Raw genomic sequence first — 22,636 nt, forward strand, 5'->3', positions numbered from 1 at the left:
TATGCTCTCTACTGTGCACCTGTAGAAGTTCAAGAGAGTCCTCTTTGACATACCGAATCTCCGTAATCTTCTCAGGAAGTAGAGGCGCTGATGTGCTTTCTTTATGATTGAATCAGTGTGCTCGGTCCAGGAAAGATCGTCGGAAATATGCACGCCCAGGAATTTGAAGTTTTTGACTCTCTCCACCATTGATGTAAACAGGATTGTGGGTCCTCAACCTTCCTCTTCCAATGTCCACAATCAGTTCTTTGGTTTTGCTGATATTGAGAGCTAGGTTGTTGTGCTGGCACAAGATGGTCAGTCGGTCAATCTCAATTCTATATTCTGACTCATCACCATCTGTAATTCATCCCACAACGGTGGTGTTGTCAGCAAATTTGAAAATGGAGTTCGCACTATGTCCGGCTACACGGTCATGAGTATAGAGTGAGTAGAGCAGGGGGCTGAGCACCAGCCTTGAGGTGCTCCCGTACTGATTATCACAGAGGATGAAGTAAATGCAAGTCTTTCTGGTGGTAAAGCAATAGAATTCTGGTATTATGAACAAATTCAGATTACATCTTATTCTAGATGAAAAACCAGACAACAATCCCTGCTATCAAAAGATTGTTACAAGCTTGGTGAATCTTGGGTATTTTCTGCTGAAAAATAGACGGTTGTGAAATAATTGTCAAAAGTACCTGTTTATTTCCCATGATAATTCATACTAGAAGTTAAATGGTACTTCAGTCAAGCAATAATAATAATAATAATATTACGGACTCGAGGTCCAGACAAGGGGCAACATTACATTTTTTTAAAATGCATTGCATATTAAATATCATAATGTACATATAAAATCTTAGTATATCACTTATAAAAGCATCATAAATTATATATTTTTTTAAACACAATACATAAGTTAAAAATCCAGATTAAAAGAATGATCAATGTCCTACAACGAGACAACGATACCAGTGTCTCCACAGCTGGGATTCGTAGCGTGTAGTGCTAACCCTTATGTTTGACAAGGCCACAATAATTACATTTTTAGAGTCATTTATCCTGCAAATGAATTTATACATGTGATGTCTTAGGATAGCTTCTAAAGTACTGACTCTTGCACCCACAAACATATTACTGGCACTACACCATCTAGGTTTCTTTAGCAGTGTTCTCATGGCATCGTTATATGCCACCTTTAGTCTCTGCAAACTTGTCTTTCCATAGTTCGACCACAGGTGCGCAGTGCAGAGTGGTGTGCCGTATGCTCTAAATAGCGACATCTTCACCACATCTGCACACGCACCAAATTTGTCAGAGGATGGCTGAGGATGGCTGCATAACGGACCAGTGGGGGTATGGGAGGAAGCCATTGTGGGGGTTAACTAATATGTTTAAGAGCAGAAAGCAAGAGGGAGAGAGCATAGCAGGAAGACACAAATATATGCATTTTTATTGTTTTTGCTGTTCGAATGAAAACCAAGCTATAGCAAGCTTATGTATGTTTTTTTTGTTATTTATTGAAGGACAAATATTGTCCAGGATAATTGCATAACTCCACTGCTTTTCCTGTGAGTAAAGCTTTTGGGTCATTTGTGTCAAGATGGAATGTTTAAGTAGGAACTGCAGATGTTGGAAAAATCGAAGGTAGACAAAAATGCTGGAGAAACTCAGCGGGAGAGGCAGCATCTATGGAGCGAATCAATAGGTGACATTTCGGGTCGAGACCCTTCAGACTGATGTGGGGGTGGTAGGGGGCAGGAAGAAGAAAGGAAGAGGCGGAGATAGTGGGTTGTGGGAGAACTAGGAAGAGGAGGAGAAGGAGGAGAAAGCAAGGACTACCAGAAATTGGAGAAGTTCATACCACTGAGGTGCAAACTGCCCAAGCGAAATACGAGGTGCTGCTCCTCCAATTTGCGGTGGGACTCACTCTGGACTGGAGGAGGCCCAGGACAGAAAGGTTGGATTCGAAATGGGAGGGGAAGCTGAAGTGCTGCGACACCGGGAGATCAGGTTGGTTAATACCAGGGTGGTAAAGAAAGCTTTTGGTGTGCTGGCCTTTATAAATCAGAACATTGAGTATAGAAGTTGGGATGTAATGTTAAAATTGTACAAGGCATTGGTGAGGCCAATTCTGGAGTATGGTGTACAATTTTGGTCGCCAAATTATAGGAAAGATGTCAACAAAATAGAGAGAGTACAGAGGAGATTTACTAGAATGTTGCCTGGGTTTCAGCAACTAAGTTACAGAGAAAGGTTGAACAAGTTAGGTCTTTATTCTTTGGAGCGCAGATGGTTAAGGGGGGAGTTGATAGAGGTCTTTAAAATGATGAGAGGGATAGACAGAGTTGACGTGGATAAGCTTTTTCCATTGAGAGTAGGGAAGATTCGAACAAGAGGACATTTGAGAATTAAGGGACAGAAGTTTAGGGGTAACATGAGGGGGAACGTCTTTACTCAGAAAGTGGTAGCTGTGTGGAATGAGCTTCCAGTGGAAGTGGTGGAGGCAGGTTCGATTTTATAATTTAAAAATAAATTGGATAGGTATATGGACGGGAAAGGAATGGAGGGTTATGCGGGTAGATGGGACTAGGGGAGAATAAGTGTTCGAGATGGGCTGAGATGACCTGTTTCCGTGCTGTAATTGTTATATGGTTATAATGCGAACTGAGCGGAGGTGTTGTGCGAAGCGATCGCCAAGCCTGCGCTTGCTCTCAGCGATGTAGAGCAGTTGACACCTAGAGCAGCGGATGCAATAGTTGAGGTCGGAGAAGGTGCAGGTGAACCTCTGCCTCACCTGGAAAGACTGCTTGGGACCTTGGATGGAGTCGAGGGGAAAGATAAAGCAGCAAGTGTAGCATTTCCTGCGGTTGCAAGGGAAAGTACCAGGGGAGGGGGTGGTTTGGGTGAGAAGGGACGAACTGACCAGGGAGTTACGGAGGGAACGGTCTCTGCGGAAAGCCGAAAGGGGTGGAGATGGGAAGATGTGGCCAGTGGTGGGATCCCGTTGGAGGTGGCAAAAATGTCGGAGGATTATCTGTTGTATGCGACGGCTGGTAGGATGGAAGGGGGACTCTGTCCTTGTTACGAGTCGGGGGATGGGGAGTGAAAGCGGAGCTATGGGATATAGAGGAGACCCTGGTGAGAGCCTCTTCTATAGTCGAAGAGGGGAACCCCTGTTCCCGAAAGAATGAAGACATCTCCGATGCCCTGGTTTGGAAGACCTCATCCTGGGTGCAGATGCGGCGTAGACGGAGGAATTGGGAGTAGGGGATAGAGTCTTTACAGGAAACAGGGTGGGAAGAAATGTAGTCCAGATAGCCATGGGAGTCAGTGGGTTTGTAGTAGGTCAGTCAGTAGTCTATCACCTGCGATGGAGATAGTGAGGTCGAGAAACGGTAGGGAAATGTCGGAAATGGTGTCGGATGGAAGTTAGATGGAAGTAGGTTTGTTCCATAGTAGGTTTGTAATAAACAACTGCCTCGATCTTAATGGATTAGATGGGGCAGAACTTGTCTAGCATGTCCAGGAATGTTTTCTGAAGCAAAATATGGATGCCCGTACTAGGGAAGGGGACAATACTTGATCTCTCAGGAAATGAGACTGGGAAAATAGTTGATGTGTTCGTGGAGAGCAATTTGGGACCAAAAATCATAATTCAAGAAAATCATAGAAAAAGGTAGGACTGGTCCATGAAAGTTCTAAATTGGTGGGAGGCTAATTTCCACGGCCTCAGCCAGAAACTCTCAAAAGTTGATTGGGAGTGGATGTTTACAAGTAAAGAGTGGAGTGGCAAGTGGGAAAAATGTAAGTGTGATAAGAAGAGTTCAGGGTCAGTGGAGTGAAGGACAAGCTAGGCATTGAGACTTGTTTGATGAAGGTTCTTGAGATTCTGGTTAGAAAAAGGAATGAGGCATATGTTTAGTATACGCCGCTGAGATCGAGTGTGTCCCTTGAAGAGTATAAAGAGTAATCTGAAGAAGGAAATTAGCGGGGTAAAAGGGGGCCATGAGATATCCCTGAGATAATATGAAGGAGAATACCAAAAGATTCAATAACTATGTTGAGTAAAAGGGTAGCTTAGAAGAGACTATGTACCCTTAAGAATCAGTGTGGTATTCTATGTGTGGAGCAAGGGGTTAAATGAATAGTACAGGTTGAACACTGATTTTTCCGGCACCCTCGGTTACAGAGCCTTTCTGGATTATTCGTTTTTCTGGACAAACACTAATCACTAATCATGATAATGAAATGGCAGTACCCCCCTGGCCTGCTAATGACACCCCTCCCATGTCTCTAAAGCACCATGGAGTGGCAGAAACTTTTATAAAGCAAATATAAAATGTAAACTTAAAGTGAATGGAATGATCTGCCAACCCATCCCCGGCTCCTAACGTCTCCTCGGCCGTTTAGAGCCTCAATGCTGACACCACTCCCGTCTGACAAGGTGCATCAGCCAGCCCTTCACCCACTAAAAGGACACAAAGAACACGGATAGGCGACATCAGGACCCTTCCTCGGACTGGCTTAGCTACTCCAGCACATTGTGTTTCAATGTGCCCCCTCGGTCACCGAGGCACACGCACATCACACCTGCTGTCGCTTCCAAGCTGGAGTGTTGGAAGCAACAGCAAGCAGTTGAGAGGGGAGGTGACTGTATGAATCTATTAAATAGGCAGAGTCATCTTATTAAAATTGTCTTGCTAAACTGTGAAATAAATGCAAATGGAAGAATGGATGGACATTCTCCAATTTAAGTTGACGGTATTAGCAATGAGGAAATTGAACTTCCCTCTTTAGATGGTTAGTCAATTTGTGAAGGATTAGATGTCATTAGTTGTTATTAAATTTGAAGCTTTGTGCTTCCTTTTAGACCCATCGTGCAGTTCCAGAAATAGCAAAGTTGCAGACCGTTTCTCAGCTGGACACACTGAGGGCTGTTATAACCTGTCACCAACCTGAACCAGATTTATATAGGTGAGATCAAAGCACTCTGTTGGAAATGAATAAATGCTATTTGTGAAGGTAGACAAAAATGCTGGAGAAACTCAGCGGGTGAGGCAGCATCTATGGAGCGAAGGAAATTGGCAACGTTTCGGGTCGAGACCCTTCTCCATAGATGCTGCCTCACCCGCTGAGTTTCTCCAGCATTTTTGTCTACCTTCGATTTTTCCAGCAACTGCAGTTCCTTCTTAAACAATTCTATTTGTGAATGTCAGTTAACTTAAGTAGCAAACTTAGGTTTTACTTGTAAAAATATTTTCTCTGTATTAATATTGAAGGTTTTTTGCTTGTTTACAGATTTGTTGGACAGATTGCAATAAATAGCCCAGAAGAAGAAATAGTGAGGTATGAGAATTTATATCTTCCACTTTTCTGTGAAATTGATGAAGGTATTCTTCACTGAAAATGTTCCACAGCTACTAGACATGATAAAAAAGAGTTAAAAAAATACATTGTCAAAATGCAAACTAGCAAGTTTGGGAATATTTTGTAAGGATAAAATATTCAAGGGCAAAATAATCATCAATTCAAACTAATTGTATATAAACGGAGCACCAACAACACAGTAAAAGACAAAAAAAAGCTGGAATAACTTAGCAGGTCTGGCAGCATCTCTGCGGAACATGTATGGGTGGGGAGCAGAAGTGGAGAGAGAACTGGAAAGAAGGAGGGGCAGGATGAAGCCTGGCGAGTTATAGATGCATAGAAACATAGACATAGAAACATAGAAAATGGGTGCAGGAGTAGGCCATTCGGCCCTTCGAGCATACAACTGAGAGGGGGTTTTGATGGGCAGGATAAAGACCAGTGATGAAAAGAGAAAAAGTGTAAATAAGAACCGGTGCAAATTGTGAGACTCGAGGAAGGGCGATAAGTGAAGGCAAGGGGAGAAATGGGTGGGGCACTGGGGAAGAGGACGGGGGGGGGGGGGGGGGGGGTTGCATCTCCTGCAGTTACAGGGGAAAGTATGTAGGGAAGGGGTGGTTTGGTGGGATGAGTTGAGTGAACCAAGGAATTGCGGAGGCCATGGGCTTTGCAGAAGACGGAAAGAGATGGATGGGAGATGTGTCTGGTGGTGGGATCACATTGAAGTTGTCAGAGAATGATGTGTTGGTGGGGTGATAGGTAAGGACCATGCAAACTGTATTCTTGATCTGCAAGGAGGAGGGGGAGCAAGAGCAGAACTATGGGACATGGAGGAGAAGCAGGAAGGGATCCATCAATGACAGCAGGGGAAACTGGATGTCCTGGAAAAGAAAGCCTTATCTTGGAAGGAAATGCATGGACACGGAGAAATTAATAATGTTGCAAGAGGCAGGGTGGGAGAAGATGTAGTCCAAATAATTGTGGGAGTCGATCGGTTTGTAGTAGATGTCAGTTGATGGTCTGTTGTCTGTGATGGAGACAGAGATCAAGAAAGGAGAGAGAGGTGTCAGAGATAGTCCAAGGTCCCTACTACTCAGCACTGAATGGATTGAAGAAGAGTCTTGACCCGAAACGTCACCCATTCCTCTCCAGAGTTGCTGCCTGTCCGACTGAGTTACTCCAGCATTTTGTGTAAGAAGGAACTGCAGATGCTGGTTTAAACCGAAGATAGACACAAAAAGGTGGAGTAACTCAGCGGGACAGGCAGCATCTCTGGAGAGAAGGAATGGGTGACGTTTCCGATCGAGACTGAAGAAGGGTCTCGACCCAAAACGTCACCCATTCCTTCTCTCCAGAGATCCTGCCTGTCCCGCTGAGTTACTCCACCTTTTTGTGTCTACTCTAGCATTTTGTTTCTTATCTTCACTGAATGGATTTTTCTCATTTTGCTCATTTTTCACATTTTGCTTTTAATGTCTTTTAATTTTTACTGTTTTTAGTCCTTTGTTTTACGGTTTTTAATGGTTTGTAATAACTTTTTGTCCATGAGTTCTCATGTACAGCACTTTGTGGCAACTGCGGTTGTTTAAAACGCTTTATAAATAAAGTTTATTATATTATTATTATTATTATTTAGCAAGCAGTTGGATGCACTCTAGCAAAATCCAGTCACTAATTAACAAGATGTTTTGGAAGTGATTTTTAGTTCAAGCAACTACAACTGTAAATGTTTTGGTAACATGCTGCGTTGTAACAAACGTTGTCTGTTTTTCTTTTCAGCAATAATGTACCTGCAATAAAATAATTGAATTGGCATTTTTAGCTGCATTCAGAAGATAAATTAAACACTTTAATTCATGTTATATAAAAGATTTTTAAATATGTAACCTTGAAGCAAATTTGGATTGAAACATTGCTAAATAATAAATTCCTCTGTTTCCTTAGACCTCTGGGACCAGAAAACCTTCTACTTAAAGGAGCAAGTTTGAAAAATACCAACCAAGTTTTTGGTACCAAGATTTTTTAAATATTTATGTGTTCTAAACCAAATTAAATTACTTTTGGCTAGAATCTGTATTGACAGCAAATTCAGAAAATATTCAATAATAATTATGTATGCTTGTGAAATTGTCTGAAATATATCCAACAATGTTCAAGAGGTTGGTTGGTGATAAGTTGATTTTTCATAACCTACATTTTATCTATTTTGTATAGGGATAAGAATGTAATTCTGAGATAAATTAGAGTAGATATACAAAGCTATACTGCTCCTGTGCTGCTTTCTGCTATGTGGCTTTGTTCCCAAATGTATCAGCATTTGTCTTTTTCCTACGTATTCTAAGCAGTTTGTTCTATAGGCTGTATGACACTACATTTCTAACAATAGTTGCACATAAATATAGTTTCAATAGTTTTATTATTTGACTATTTCTGGCATAAATCACTTTGATTTAATAACACAATTTGAAATTCATGATCTAACTTACAAAAAAGTATGACAATTCATCTTCAGAGAAGGGTTAGAAGATCTAAAGAAGCAGTGCAACTTTCAAGACAAGTTTATTATGTCTAACAGAATTAAAAATGCTAATATAAAATGCATTGGGTTCATATACATTAATTATTTCAATTGCTCGCTCGATATCCACTCATTCCAATGAAAGAGACAGTTTAGAAACCAGTCAGATGGTGAATCACAGCAGAAGGTAATGTGCTGCAAAAATAATATATATGGATAGGCGTTGATTGTCCTTCACAGCTGGTTGGCTGTTCAGGTTTTTAAAAAAATGCTTGAAGCTAATAAACTTAGATGAAAGGACAAGGCCAGTAGATCGTAACAACTCCAGAAATCGGGGAGAATAATGAAGTTAATTGAGCAATTAATTCATAAGAATACAAGAAATAGGAGTAGGCTGACTGAACTCTCAAGCTTGCTCTGCCATAGTGACTGAGACTTACTCAGGGCAAGAGAACGGGCAGAATTTGTGAGGTGCATCCAAGAAGGTTTCCTTAAACAATATGTGGATAGTCTGACTCAAGGAGAGACCATACTGGACCTTGTATTGGAAAATGAGCCTGGCCAGGAATTTTGGGATAATGGTTACAACACCATATGTTTTGAGATTGCTTTGAATAGGAACTGTTATGTATTTACTGGAACAATAACCACAATGGAGTAATCAATGTAACAGTCGTTTACTTTCTTACGCGCATGTGCGCCGACATCTTACGCGCAAAGTCACAGGTACGCGCATGCGCAGCAGATCGGAAACACCGTCCAATCGGGGGACGGTGACGCAGGACTTGCGATATTTAAGAGAAGAAATATAGAGAATGCAGGGAACTATAGGCCAGTGAGCTTTGCGTCAGTTCAAGTTCAAGTGAGTTTATTGTCATGTGTCCCTGTATAGGACAATGAAATTCTTGCTTTGCTTAAGCACACAGAACATAGTAGGCATTTACTACAAAACAGATAAATGTGTCCATATACCATGATATAAATATATACACACATGAATAAATAAACTGGTAAAGTGCAAATAGCAGAAAGTGGTTATTAATAATCAGAGCTTTGTCCGAGCCAGGTTTAATAGCCTGATGGCTGTGGGGAAGTAGCTATTCCTGAACCTGGTTGTTGCAGTCTTCAGGCTCCTGTACCTTCTACCTGAAGGTAGCAGGGAGATGAGTGTGTGGCCAGGATGGTGTGGGTCTTTGATGATACTGCCAGCCTTTTTGAGGCAGCGACTGCGATAAATCCCCTCGATGGAAGGAAGGTCAGAGCCGATGATGGACTGGGCAGTGTTTACTACTTTTTGTAGTCTTTTCCTCTCCAGGGCGCTCAAATTGCCGAACCAAGCCACGATGCAACCGGTCAGCATGCTCTCGACTGTGCACCTGTAGAAGTTAGAGAGAGTCTTCCTTGACAAACCAACTCTCCGTAATCTTCTCAGGAAGTAGAGGCGCTGATGAGCTTTTTGATCATTGCGTTAGTGTTCTCGGACCAGGAAAGATCTTCAGAGATGTGCACGCCCAGGAATTTGATGTTCTTGACCCTTTCAACCATCGACCCGTTGATATAAATGGGGCTGTGGGTCCCCCTCCTACTCCTTCCAAAGTCCACAATCAGTTTTTTGGTTTTGCTGGTGTTCAGGGCCAGGTTATTGCGCTGGCACCATATGGACAGTTGCTCGATCTCTCTTCTGTACTCTGACTCATCCCCTTCAGTGATACGTCCCACAACAGTAGTGTCGTCAGCGAACTTGATGATGGAGTTCGCACTGTGGTTGGCTACGCAGTCATGGGTATAGAGTGAGTACAGCAGGGGGCTGAGCACGCAGCCTTGAGGTGCTCCCGTGCTGATTGTTATCGAGGCTGACACATTTCCACCAATACGAACAGACTGTGGTCTGTGGATGAGGAAGTCGAGGATCCAGTTGCAGAGGGATGCGCAGAGACCCAGTTCTGCGAGTTTGGTAACCAGTTTGGAGGGGATGATTGTGTTGAATGCCGAGCTGTAATCGATGAATAACAGCCTGACATATGAGTTTTTGTTGTCCAAGTGGTCCAGTGCGGAGTGGAGGGCCAGCGAGATCGCATCCACCGTTGATCTGTTGTGGCGGTAAACGAACTGCAGTGGGTCTAGGTTTTTGTCGAGGTAGGAGTTGATTTGCTCCATGATCAGCCTCTCAAAGCACTTCATCACCACCGGCGTTAGTGCCACTGGTCGATAGTCATTGAGGCACGTCACCTTACTCTTCTTGGGCACCGGTATAATTGATGCCCTTTTAAAGCAGGTGGGGACCTCAGACCTCAGAAGTGAGAGGTTGAAAATGTCCGTAAAAACTCCCGCCAGTTGGTCCGCACAGGTTTTTAGAACACGACCGGGTATACCATCAGGACCAGGTGCTTTTTGGGGGTTCACCCCTCTGAAGGATTTCCTGACGTCGGCCTCTGTGACTGAGACTGAAATGCCATCACAGCGAATGGGGGATCGGGAAGGCACATCAGTATTCTCCCTGTCAAAGCGTGCGTAAAACGCATTGAGCTCGTCAGGGAGTGATGTTTCACCGACATTCGAGCTGCCTCCTGGTTTCGCCTTGTAGGAGGTGATTGCATTCAGGCCCCGCCACAGCTGCCGAACATCTGTCTCATCCTCCAGTTTGGAGCAGAAGTCCCTTTTGGCCTTTTTGATGGCCTTACCAAGGTCGTATCTGGACTTCATGTAGGCCACTGTATCATCGGACATGAATGCCCTGTGTCTGGACTTTAGAAGAGTGCGGATCTCAAAGTTCATCCAAGGTTTCTGATTGGGAAACACTCGGAAGGTTTTTGTATGGATGCAGTCCTCCACACATTTTTTTTATGAAGTCTGTAACGACTGTGGCGTATTCGTTCAAGTCCGTTGCCGAGTCCTTGAACATTGCCCAGTCTACAGACTCCAAACAGTCCTGGAGTTGTTCTTCTGCCCCCCAGTGGTAGGAAAAGCCAGTGATAGGGAAACTAATGCAGAGAATTCTGCGAGACAGGGTTTACTTCCATTTGGAAGAAAATGGGCTTATTGCGGAGAGCCTGCACGACTTTGTAAGCAACAGGTCATGACTCACTAACTTGATTGAATTTTTTGAGGAGGTGACAAAGGAGATTGATGAAGGTAGGGCGATGGTGAATGTGCTACAAAAATAATATATATGGGTAGGATGTTGGAGACATGGATATTAGTCAGACTTTTGATAAGGTCCTTCATGGTAGGTTGATCCAAATGATTAAGGTGTTTGGGATTCGCAATGACTTTGTGGTATGGATTCAGAACTGGCTTATTCATAGAAGACAGTTGTAGTGGAAGGTAAATATTCTGGATGGAAGTCTGTGACCAGTGGAGTTCTGCAAGGATCTGTGCTGGGACCTCTGCTGCTTGTGATATACAGTAAACCCTCATTATAACAGACCATGGGTGAGGAGGTGGTGTCCGTTATTGCTGATTGTCTGCTATAACTGAGTATGAACTACAGTTGCTGGTTAATACACAAAAGCACAAAGTGCTGGTGTAACTCAAATGGTCAGGCAGCATCTCTGGAGAACATGGATAGGTGACGTTTCGGGTCCAGACCCTTCTTCAGACTCTTGGTCTGGAACTGGATCTGGATGACAGCCCCGGCCTGCTGGCGAGGATCCAGGCCGTCGTTGGTCGCGGGTGGCCAGAGTGCAGGTACGGGTTGGCGGCCGGCGACTGCAGTGGTGACTGCAGTAGCAGTTGCGGCAGCACCAGTGGCAACTGCGCTGATGTTGGTGGCGGAGGTGGTGGTGCCGCAGTAGTGGCGGCGGTGATGGTGGTAGAGGCAGAGTTGATGGTAGCAGCGCGGGAGCGATCAGGTTGATGGCGTGGGAGCGGCCGGGAAGCCAATCGTAGTGGCGGCACGGGCGGGGGTGGCATCGGCAGCCCTGGCTGGCAGTGAAGATCAGTAGGTCAGTCCACTATAACTGGAATCTGTTATGAATAGATCTGTAAAAATGAGGGTTTACTGTAAATAAATGACATAGATATAAATGTACATGGGTTGATGAGTAAGTTTGCTGACGACGCCAAAACTGGAGCAGTTGCAGAAAGCGAGGAAGGCTGTCAGAAGATGCAGCGGGATATAGATTAGCTGCAGAAATGGGCGGAAAACTGGCAGATGGAGTTTAACCTGAGCAAGTGTGAGGTGTTGCACTTTGGGAGGTTGAATGTAAGGAGAGAATATACAGTTAATGGCAAGACCCTAATGGCATTGATGTGCAGAGGGATATTGGAGTCCAAGTTCTTAGTTCCTAAGGGTGGCAGCACTGTAGATAGGGTGGTAAAGAAGACATATGGTATGCTTGCGTTCATTGCTAGGGCTTTGAATATAACAGTTAAGAAGTCTTGATGCAGTTCTATTGAACTCTGGTTAAGGGCCTGTCCCACTTTCAAGACCTAATTCACGACCTCTGCCGAGTTTGCCCTTGACTCGTACTCGCAGCATGGTCGTCACGATGTCGTAGGAGATCATAGGTAGGTCGTGATGCTAGCCGTAGGTACTCGTGGCATCAAGTAGGTCGGGGCGTTTTTCTAGCCTGATGAAAAATGTCCATGAGTAAAAAAGGTCGTGAATTAGGTCGTGAAAATGGGACAGGCCCTTTGGGCTGCATTTGGAGCATTGCGTGCTGTTCTGGTTGCCCTATTACAGGAAAGATATGGAGACCTTGGAGAATGTACAGAGAAGGTTTATCAGAATGGTACACAAAATTGCTGGGGAAACTCAGCGGGTGCAGCAGCATCTATGGAGCGAAGGAAATAGGCGACGTTTCGGGCCGAAACCCTTCTTCAGACTGATGGGGGGTGGGGGGGGGAGAAAGAAGGAAAAGGGGAGGAGGAGGAGGAGCCCGAGGGCGGGCGGATGGGAGGGTGGGAGGAGACAGCTAGAGGGTTAAGGAAGGGGAGGAGACAGCAAGGGCTAGCAAAATTGGGAGAATTCAATGTTAATGCCATACGGACGCAAGGTCCCCAGACGGAATATGAGGTGCTGTTCCTCCAATTTCCGCTGTTGCTCACTCTGGCAATGGAGGAGACCCAGGACAGAGAGGTCGGATTGGGAATGGGAGGGGGAGTTGAAGTGCTGAGCCACCGGGAGTTCAGGTAGGTTATTGCGGACTGAGCGGAGGTGTTCGGCGAAACGATCGCCCAACCTACGCTTGGTCTCCCCGATGTAAATCAGCTGACATCTAGAGCAGCGGATGCAGTAGATGAGGTTGGAGGAGATACAGGTGAACCTTTGTCGCACCTGGAACGACTGCTTGGGTCCTTGAATGGAGTCGAGGGGGGAGGTGAAGGGACAGGTGTTGCATTTCTTGCGGTTGCAACGGAAAGTGCCCGGGGAGGGGGTGGTGCGGGAGGGAAGGGAAGAATTGACGAGGGAGTTGCGGAGGGAGCGGTCTTTGCGGAAGGCAGACATGGGGGGAGATGGGAAGATGTGGCGAGTGGTGGGGTCACGTTGGAGGTGGCGGAAATGGCGGAGGATTATGTGTTGTATTTGCCGGCTGGTGGGGTGAAAGGTGAGGACCAGAGGGACTCTGCCCTTGTTGCGAGTGCGGGGATGGGGAGAGAGAGCAGTGTTACGGGGTATGGATGAGACCCTGGTGTGAGCCTCATCTATGGTGGCGGAGGGGAATCCCCGTTCCCTGACCGCTCCCTCCGCAACTCCCTCGTCAATTCTTCCCTTCCCTCCCGCACCACCCCCTTGTCGTTCCAGGTGCGACAAAGGTTCGCCTGTATCTCCTCCAACCGCATCTACTGCATCCGCTGCTCTAGATGTCAGCTGATTTACATCGGGGAGACCAAGCGTAGGTTGGGCGATCGTTTCGCCGAACACCTCCGCTCAGTCCGCAATAACCTACCTGAACTCCCGGTGGCTCAGCACTTCAACTCCCCCTCCCATTCCAAATCCGACCTCTCTGTCCTGGGTCTCCTCCATTGCCAGAGTGAGCAACAGCGGAAATTGGAGGAACAGCACCTCATATTCCGTCTGGGGACCTTGCGTCCGTATGGCATTAACATTGAATTCTCCCAATTTTGCTAGCCCTTGCTGTCTCCTCCCCTTCCTTAACCCTCTAGCTGTCTCCTCCCACCCTCCCATCCGCCCGCCCTCGGGCTCCTCCTCCTCCTCCCCTTTTCCTTCTTTCTCCCCCCCCCCCACCCCCCATCAGTCTGAAGAAGGGTTTCGGCCCGAAACGTCGCCTATTTCCTTCGCTCCATAGATGCTGCTGCACCCGCTGAGTTTCCCCAGCAATTTTGTGTACCTTCGATATTCCAGCATCTGCAGTTCCCTTTTGAACAGGTTTATCAGAATGCTGGCTTGATTAGAGGGTTTCGGCTACCGGGGAAGGTTGCATAGACTTGGATTGTTTTTGCTGGATCTTTGGAGGTTATGGGGAGATGTAACATAGAAACATAGAAAGTAGGTGTAGGAGTAGGCCATTCGGCCCTTTGAGCCAGCACCACCATTCAATATGAACATGGCTGATCATCCAAAATCAGTACCCTGTTCCTGCTTTTTCCCCATATCCTTTGATTACGTTAGCCCTAAGAGCATTATCTAACTCTCTTGAATACATCTAGTTCGTATTAATGTGCTACAATGGCAACTCGAATTTCACTACACCAATTGGTGTATGTGACAATAAACGAACCTTTGAACCTTTTCCTGAATCTAGCCTGTCCCTTATGTTTCTGTAAGAACTCCTCATCCTAAATTCCAGCAAAAAAAGCCCAGTCGATCCATTCTTTCATTATACGTCAGCCACACCATCCTGTGAATTAACCTGGTGAAACTACCTGCACTCCCTCAATAGCAAGAATGTCCTTCCTCAAATTAGGAGACCAAAACTGCACACAATACTCCAGGTGTGGTCTCACCAGAACCCTGTACAACTGTAAGCAGTAGGACCTCTTTGCTCCTTAACTCAAATCCTCTCGTTATGAAGGCCAACATGCCATTTGCTTTCTTCACTGCCTGCTGAATCAGCATGCTTACTTTCAGTGACCGATGTACAAGGACTTGTTGCACCTCCGCTTTTCATAATCTGAAACCATTCAGATAATTATCTGCCTTCTTGTTCTTGTCAACAATGTGGATAACTTCACATTTATCCACATTATACTGCATCTGCCATGCATCTGCCCACTCACCCAACCCATCCAAGTCACCCTGCAGCCTCATAGCATCCTCCTCGCAGCTCACGCTGCCACCCAGCTTTGTTTCATCCACAAACTTGGAGATGTCACATTTAATTTAGGGATCCTAGCAGGGATGATGGTGGAACAGCAAAGGCAGGTGTTTCTGGGAATAATCCAGAAGATGCAGGATCATTTCATTCCAAAGAGGAAGAAAGATTCTAAGGGTAGTAAGAGGGGACCGTGGCTGACAAGGGAAGTCAAGGACAGTATAGAAATAAAAGAGAAGACGTATAACATAACAAAGATGAGCGGGAAGCCAGAGGTTGGACAACTTTTAAAGGTCAACAAAAGGCAATATGGGGAGCAAAGATGAAGTACGAAGGTAAGCTAGCCAAGATAGTAAAAGCTTCTTTAGGTATGTGAAGATATCGGTAGGGGGCGCTGCACTGGCAGCAGCCTGTCGGCAGCGTGTCCGTCTTTTTTCAACTTTTTTTATTTTTTTAGTATGTTTAAAAGTGTGTTTTTAATGTTTCTTTGTGTGTTATGTGTGGGGGGTGGTGTGGGGGGGTAAGGGGGAAACCGTTTCGGCCGCCTCTTCCATGGAGAGGCGACTTTTTCAGGTCGCCTCCCCCGTGGCCTAACAGCAAGGATCGGCGCGGACTTTCCCGGAGACGCACCCGGAGCTTCAGCGGCGGGCGCAGCGTGGAATCTCGGCGCGGAGCGGGTGAGACCTCGCTGGAGGGGAGCGCTCCGTAACGCTGGCCCGCAGCAGCCGGCAGCCGGCAGCCTGAAGCCGCAGTCTGCAGAACTCCAGCTGGTGCGGCGTCTACAGCCCGGGATCTCACGTTGGGGAACCGGGTGGAAGAAGAAGCTTCCACCGCCGGCCCGCGGCCATCTTCTACCGCGGGCGTGGTATGGACTTATCATCTCCCCTGGAGGGGAGCTTCGACCGCCGGCCCTGCAGACTGCGGTGCTTCCGGCTGTGGCACGGCAGGTACTTTAAAACTTTGACCGCCGGCCTGCGGCCTACACCAGCCTGAAGCCGCGGTCTCTGGTTGGGAAGAGCCGATCCTGGACTCACCTTGACTTTGACTTTGTCCCTTACCATCTGGACGCCCGCAGCAACGGCTGTGGAGGGTGGAGGTCCCGACCACGGGGGAAAATGGAGGAGGACTGGCCAAGCTCTGTGCCTTCCACCACAGTGATGAATGCTGTGGTGGATGTTTGTGTACATTTTTTTATTGTGGTTGTGTTCTTTATTACTGTACCGCTGCTGGCAACCCAAATACCACCGACCTTGGTTGTGTGGCAATTAAATTATATCAAATTATCAATTATCAAAGAGGAAAAAATTAGTTAAGACAAATGTGGGTCGCTTGAAGAGAGAAACAGGTGAATTTATTATGGGGAACAAGGAAATGGCAGATGAGTTGAACAGGTACTTTGGTTCTATCTTCACTAAGAAAGACACAAACAATCTCCCAGATGTACTAGGAGACAGAGGACCTAGATTGACGGTGGAACTGAAGGAAATTCACATTAGTCAGGAAATGGTGTTGGGTAGACTGATGGGACTGAAGGCTGATAAATCACCAGGGCCTGATGCTCTGCATCCCAGGGAACTCAAGGAGGTGGCCTGAGAAATCATGGACTCATTGGTGATAATTTTCCAATGTTCTATAGATTCTGGATCAGTTCCTGTGGATTGGAGGGAGAGTGAAAGCAGGGAATTATAGACCAGTTAGCCTGACATCGGTGGTGGGAAAGATGCTGGAGTCGATTATCAAAGATGTAATAGTGGCGCATTTGGATAGCAGTAACAGAATCGGTCCAAGTCGGCATGGATTTACGAAGGGGAAATCATGCTTGACAAATCTTCTAGAATTTTTTGAGAATGTAACAAGTAAAATGGACAAGGGAGAGCCAGAGTGGATGTAGTGTACCTGGACTTTCAGAAAGCATTTGATAAGATCCCACACAGGAGATTAGTGGGCAAAATTATCGAACATGGTATTTGGAAAAGGGTATTAATAGAATACGTTTATTGTCATTGCACAACAACTGTACAATAAAATTCCATTGCATCTCCTTCGGTGTGTACATAGAAGACACAGGATAAAAGATTTAAAAAGAACAAATCACAACAGCCATTGACTCACATATACACAAGATCAGTAAAGAAAATAATAAATAGGTATTAAAAATATTTTAAAAGAATATTGCGCATTACCTTGCACCCCGAATTATATTGTGCTTCCCCAGTGTTCTCTGTTCGAATTAAGTTATTTTATCGCACATGGGTAGAAACTATTTTTTAGTCTACCTAAAGCGAGCCTTCAGAGACCTGTATCGCCTCCCAGAGGGTAGCAGAGTGAAAAGGTGGTTGGCAGGGTGGGATGTGTCCTGCTTGATGTTTGTGGCCCCGCGCAAGCATCGGGCCCTGTATATGTCATCCAGGGAGGGCAGTTGAGCGTTTGTGATGCTCTGTGCAGTTTTAATAACTCTCTGCAGCGCCCTCCTCTCAGCCACAGTGCAGCTAGCAAACCACACCAGGATGCCATAGGAGAGGATACTTTCCACGGCGCACCGGTAGAAGGACAGCAGCAGCGGCTGTGAAACGTTTGCTCTCCGCAGAGACCTCAGGAAATACAGCCGCTGCTGTGACTTCTTCACGAGAATGACGGTGTTCATTGTCCATTTGAGGTCCTGGGAGATGTATATTCCCAGGAACTTAAAGTCAGTGACTCTCTCCACCACGTCTTCTTTGATGTAGAGAGGAGCAGGTTCCTCTCTCCTCCTCCTGAAGTCAATAACCAGTTCTTTTGTTTTGGTTGGGTTGAGTACCAAGTTATTTTTGACATGGATAGAACATTGGTTGGCAGACAGGAAACAAAGAGTAGGGATTAACGGGTCCCTTTCAGAATGGCAGACAGTGACTAGTAGGGTGCCGCAAGTCTCGGTGCTGGGACCGCAGCTATTTACAATATACATTCATGATTTAGATGAAGGAATTAAAAGTAACATTAGCAAATTTTTAGATGACACAAAGCTGGGTGGCAGTGTGAACTGTGAGGAGGATGTTATGAGGATGCAAAGTAAATTGGACAGGTTGGGTGAGTGGGCAGATGCATGGCAGATGCAGTATCATGTGGATAAATGTGAGGTTATCCACTTTGGAGCAAGAATGGGAAGGCAGATCATTATCTGAATGGTGTCAGGTTAGGAAAAGGGGAAGTACAACGAGACCCGAGTGTTCTTGTTCATCAGGTACAGCAGGCAGTGAAGCAAGCTAATGGCATGTTTGTCTTCATAACGAGAGGAGTTGAGTATAGGAGCAAAGAGGTCCTTCTGCAGTTGTACAGGACCCTGGTGAGACCACACCTGGAGTATTGTGTGCAGTTTTGGTCTCCTAATTTGAGGAAGGACATTCTTGCTATTGCGGGAGTGCAGCATAGGTTTACAAGGTTAATTCCCGGGATGGCGGACTGTCATATGATGAAAGAATGGAGCAACTGGGCTTGTATTCACTAGAATTTGGAAGGATGAAAGGGAATCTTATAGAAACACATAAAATTATTACGGGATTGGACACGCTAGATGTCCCCGATGTTGGAGGAGTGCAGAACCAGGGACCAGAGTTTAAGAATAAGGGGTAGGCCATTTAGAACTGAGATGAGGAAAAACGTTTTCACACAGAGAGTTGTGAATTTATGGAATTCTCTGCCTCAGAAGGCAGTGGAGGCCGATTCGCTGAGAGGCATAGTTAGGGTAGACAGTCAAATCTTTTGAGTGGATATGTAGCTCGTTCCTGTGCTCACAGAGTGGTACAGCATGGAAAACAGGCCTTTCGGCCCAACTTACCCACACCGGACAAAAATGTCCCAGCTACACTAGTTCCACCTGCCTGCGTTTGGGTCATATCACTCCAAACCTGTCCAATCCATGTACCTGTCTAACTGTTTCTTAAACGTTGGGATAGTCCCAGGCTCATCTACCTCCTCCGACAGCTCATTCCATACACTTACCACCCTTTGTGTGGAAAAAGTTACCCCTCAGATTCTTAATAAATCTTTTCCTCTTCACCTTAAACCTATATTCTCTGGTCCTCAATTCCCCTACTTTGGGCAAGAGTGCATCTACCCGATCTATTCTGCTAATGATTTTATACTCCTTTATAAGATTACCCTTCGTCCTCCTGCACTCCAAGGAATCTCGCCTACTCAACGTCTCCCAATAGCTCAGACCCTCGAGTCCTGGCAATATCCTCGTAAATCTTCTCTGTACCCTTTGCAGCTTGACAACATTGCTGTACTGTTCTATGTTATAATTTGTTTCCCAATTTTCCTGATATATCTGCATGCCACTCTGCAATGATTTGTCTCCATGGATACCCGTGAACAGATCATTAGCATTTCCCAGTGGCTCACCACTTGAAATGTGGAAATATTTCATATAATATGGTTGGGTTTGAAGGTTATAGAACAAAAAGTCAAAAGAAACCAATGTGTTTCCTAGTTTTGAGGTTGTTGAAGTGAAAATCAGAAACCATATACTTGGAATGCAAGAGGCAAGAAGATTATGGAAAAAGCTTGCAGTAATTCTTGAATTTTGAGAAATGAATTTTATCGGGAAAAAAAAGAAAATGAATAATATGGCCAGTGGAAATAGCAGAACTTCAGAGGGAATGTTTTTGTGCCTCGTATCGTATTGCATAAGAAGTTTAGTTATTCAGAGTGTTACATTCTGTTAGGTGTGATTCAAACAATTTTAGTGATAATATTAGTATACCAAGTAGAAATTTTCTCATACTGGAAATTACCATTATATGTAGTTGCCAAACACAAGTTATACTGACATTATTGTAACACAAAATTCTTTGTCTCTTGCTGTGGTAGCTAGCTTGCAAATACCACAGATATAATTTGATGTGCAAATAAGCAAATGCGGATCATTCCCATCCAATGCGTTTCCAGACCTTGCTAACCAATTATCATAAAATTTCTCCATTCTGTATCCCTGAATAAAATTACTGTAACTGAATCTTTGCTTTGCATTCTTAATTCCAAATATGTTCATCTCATTTTGAATAATTGCAAATTCCAAGGCTAACTTCCAAAATGGGATGTATCAGAGGTAGGAGAAGTGTAATTGCATTTGTTTAACAGCATACCTGTCATTCCTGAAATAAGAATATTAAATGCTTTCTCATATTTTGCTTAATTTATTGCGAGGGCCTATTGTGGATTCCATGTGGGGAAAGCTGTCTGTTGTTAACCTAATTGTTAATAGATTTCTCCTAATTAGAACCTCACGCAAATAGAACATATTCAACTAGAGATAGACACAAAATGCTGGGGTAACTCAACGGAACAGGCAGCATTTCTGGAGAGAAGGAATGGGTGACATCACCCATTCCTTCTCTCTAGAGATGCTGCTTGGCCCGCTGAGTTACTCCAGCATTTGTGTCTATCCGGTTTAAACCAATGTCGGCAGTTCCTTCCTACATATATTCAACTAGTGCCAGATCTGAAACAATAACTAAGCAAAGCCATTATTTCAAGAATCCCAAATGATATACAATGCTATCAGAAGGCTTACAAATGAGATGTAAGAGGTTTATCTACTGGTATTGACATCATGCCACATGTAAAGGGAATGTATCTGCATTTCTTTGTTAGAAATATTGCTTCTTCTGACAGCACCTTAATATTCATGAATTCTCCCATTTTACATTGGTAAATATGATTATTCTTATGATTGTCAGGTGTGGCTGTTTACACAGGAATGGATGCTAAAATTGCCTTGAACTACAAAAGCAAATCACAGAAACGTTCCTCTGTAGAAAAGTGAGTATATTTTGATGAACTTTAAGGACAAGATTTTCTTTTAAATAAGCAAACTTCGATTAAGGAATGAAATTAAATGCAATTCTGTCAATGTGGTTTGTCATTAAAAACATATCAGAGATGCCCAGCGGATCAGACAGTATCTTGGATAGTTTCATTTGCGAGTGAGCGGTTGTGAAAAGGAGCAGCGTGGGAGATTTAAAACGCAGCTCTTAGCATGTGGCTAGTTTCACCTAGTGGAAGCAGCTGATAGGAGGGGCAGCCATTGGGGCACAGGTGCTGTGTGGGGATAAAGTGCTGTGTGTGAGGGTGAGGTCTGTAATTGTTTTTGTAACTCTTCCATGGTTTTAGTGCAGTAGGGCACTGATATACTCCTTCTGCAGGATATAGGAAGTCAGTGAAACCAAGACCCTGACAAGCAGAAGACACACACAAAGTGCTGGAGTTACTCAGCGGGTCAGGCAGCATCTCTGGAGAAAAGAAATAGGTGACGTTTCGGGTCAAGATCCTTCTTCAGACAGTCGGTGGAAAGGGGAACAAGAGATATAGATGGTACTTACGAGAAATGAATGGAAGATATGCAAAAAGCCATGATAATCAAGGAACTGTGAGGCACACAACAGGCCATTGTTGGCTGTGGGATAGGTGACAACGAGTATACAGACAATGGAACTCAACAGGACGACAGAAACTAGTATGGGGCGACTAGGGTGGGGAAGTGTCGGAGAGAGAGGGGATGCAAGGGTTACTTGATGTTAGTGAAATCAATATTCATATCACTGGGTTGTAAGCTGCTCAAGTGAAATATGAGATTTTCTCCAGAGATGCAGCCTGACACGGTGGGTGTGTGTGGGCGGGGGGGGGGGTGTGTGGGCGGGGGGTTGTATGGGCAGGGGGGCTTGTAGGGGGGAGGGGTCTGTGGGCGGGGAGGTTGTGTGGGGGGAAAGGGATGTGTGGGCGGGGGCGGAGTGAGCTCGGAGAAAAGACGGGGGAAGAGCCATGGGGGAGAGGGGGGCATCACAGGGGAGGGGGAAGGAGCCAGCGAGGGGGGCCAGATGGGTAGTGGCTGGAATTGGCGGTGTGATGGGGACTCACAACGGGCGCTGTTCGTTCTCCGCCAGGATCAGAATCTCCGTCTGAAGAAGGGTTTCGGCCCAAAACGTCGCCTATTTCCTTCGCTCCATAGATGCTGCTGCACCCGCTGAGTTTCCCCAGCAATTTTGTGTACCTTCAGAATCTCCGCTTTCCGTTTGGCGACATCGCTGACTCCGGGCTGGGTCGGGTCTCCGACGCTGGGCTGCTGCTTGGGGCGGGGCTGCTGCTTGGGGCTGGGCTACTTTAGGCGGGCTGCTGCTGGGGGCGGGGCTGCTGCTGGGGGCGGGGCTGCTGCTGCTTGGGGCGGGGCTGCTTCGGGTCCCTCCGAAAGTCCGGTTGGAAACCTCCGCCGGCCACCGTCAGCTCCAGTAAAGACGTGATGGCGCAGGAAGAGGTGGACCGTCCCGGGGAGTGACAGGGGAAGAGACTAATTTGCGTGGCAGGAAAACAGATCGATCTGCGCACGCGCGTTTTGCAAGATTTTTAAACCTTGCTAACTTTTACGACATTCAACCGATCGGAACGAAACATTGTGGACTCGCAGCACAGGAGAGCGGTGAGTGAACTGGCGGGAAATCGTAGCGCTATTGCGAACCGTTTTGCGCAAATAGAAAGACCGCCTAACCGGAAGATAACAAGATCAGAGTTTTAGTTA

At 45.5% G+C, this 22,636-nt stretch overlaps 1 protein-coding gene across 4 annotated transcripts in view; it reads left to right on the forward strand.

Annotated features, from left to right (window-relative positions):
* The window catches only part of atp11b (ATPase phospholipid transporting 11B (putative)), a 185,160-nt gene that overhangs the window by 35,538 nt on the left and 126,986 nt on the right, over positions 1-22,636 (forward strand). For all 4 annotated transcript variants that reach the window (XM_033032162.1, XM_033032163.1, XM_033032161.1 and 1 more), the window contains exons 7-10: positions 4,856-4,959; positions 5,284-5,331; positions 7,297-7,361; positions 20,805-20,886. In XM_033032162.1, the coding sequence (XP_032888053.1) occupies positions 4,856-4,959; positions 5,284-5,331; positions 7,297-7,361; positions 20,805-20,886 (299 nt within the window). The remainder of the gene's footprint in view (positions 1-4,855; positions 4,960-5,283; positions 5,332-7,296; positions 7,362-20,804; positions 20,887-22,636) is intronic.

This window comes from Amblyraja radiata, chromosome 13 (genome assembly GCF_010909765.2).
Source record: "Amblyraja radiata isolate CabotCenter1 chromosome 13, sAmbRad1.1.pri, whole genome shotgun sequence".
Classification (NCBI taxonomy): Eukaryota; Metazoa; Chordata; class Chondrichthyes; order Rajiformes; family Rajidae; genus Amblyraja; species Amblyraja radiata.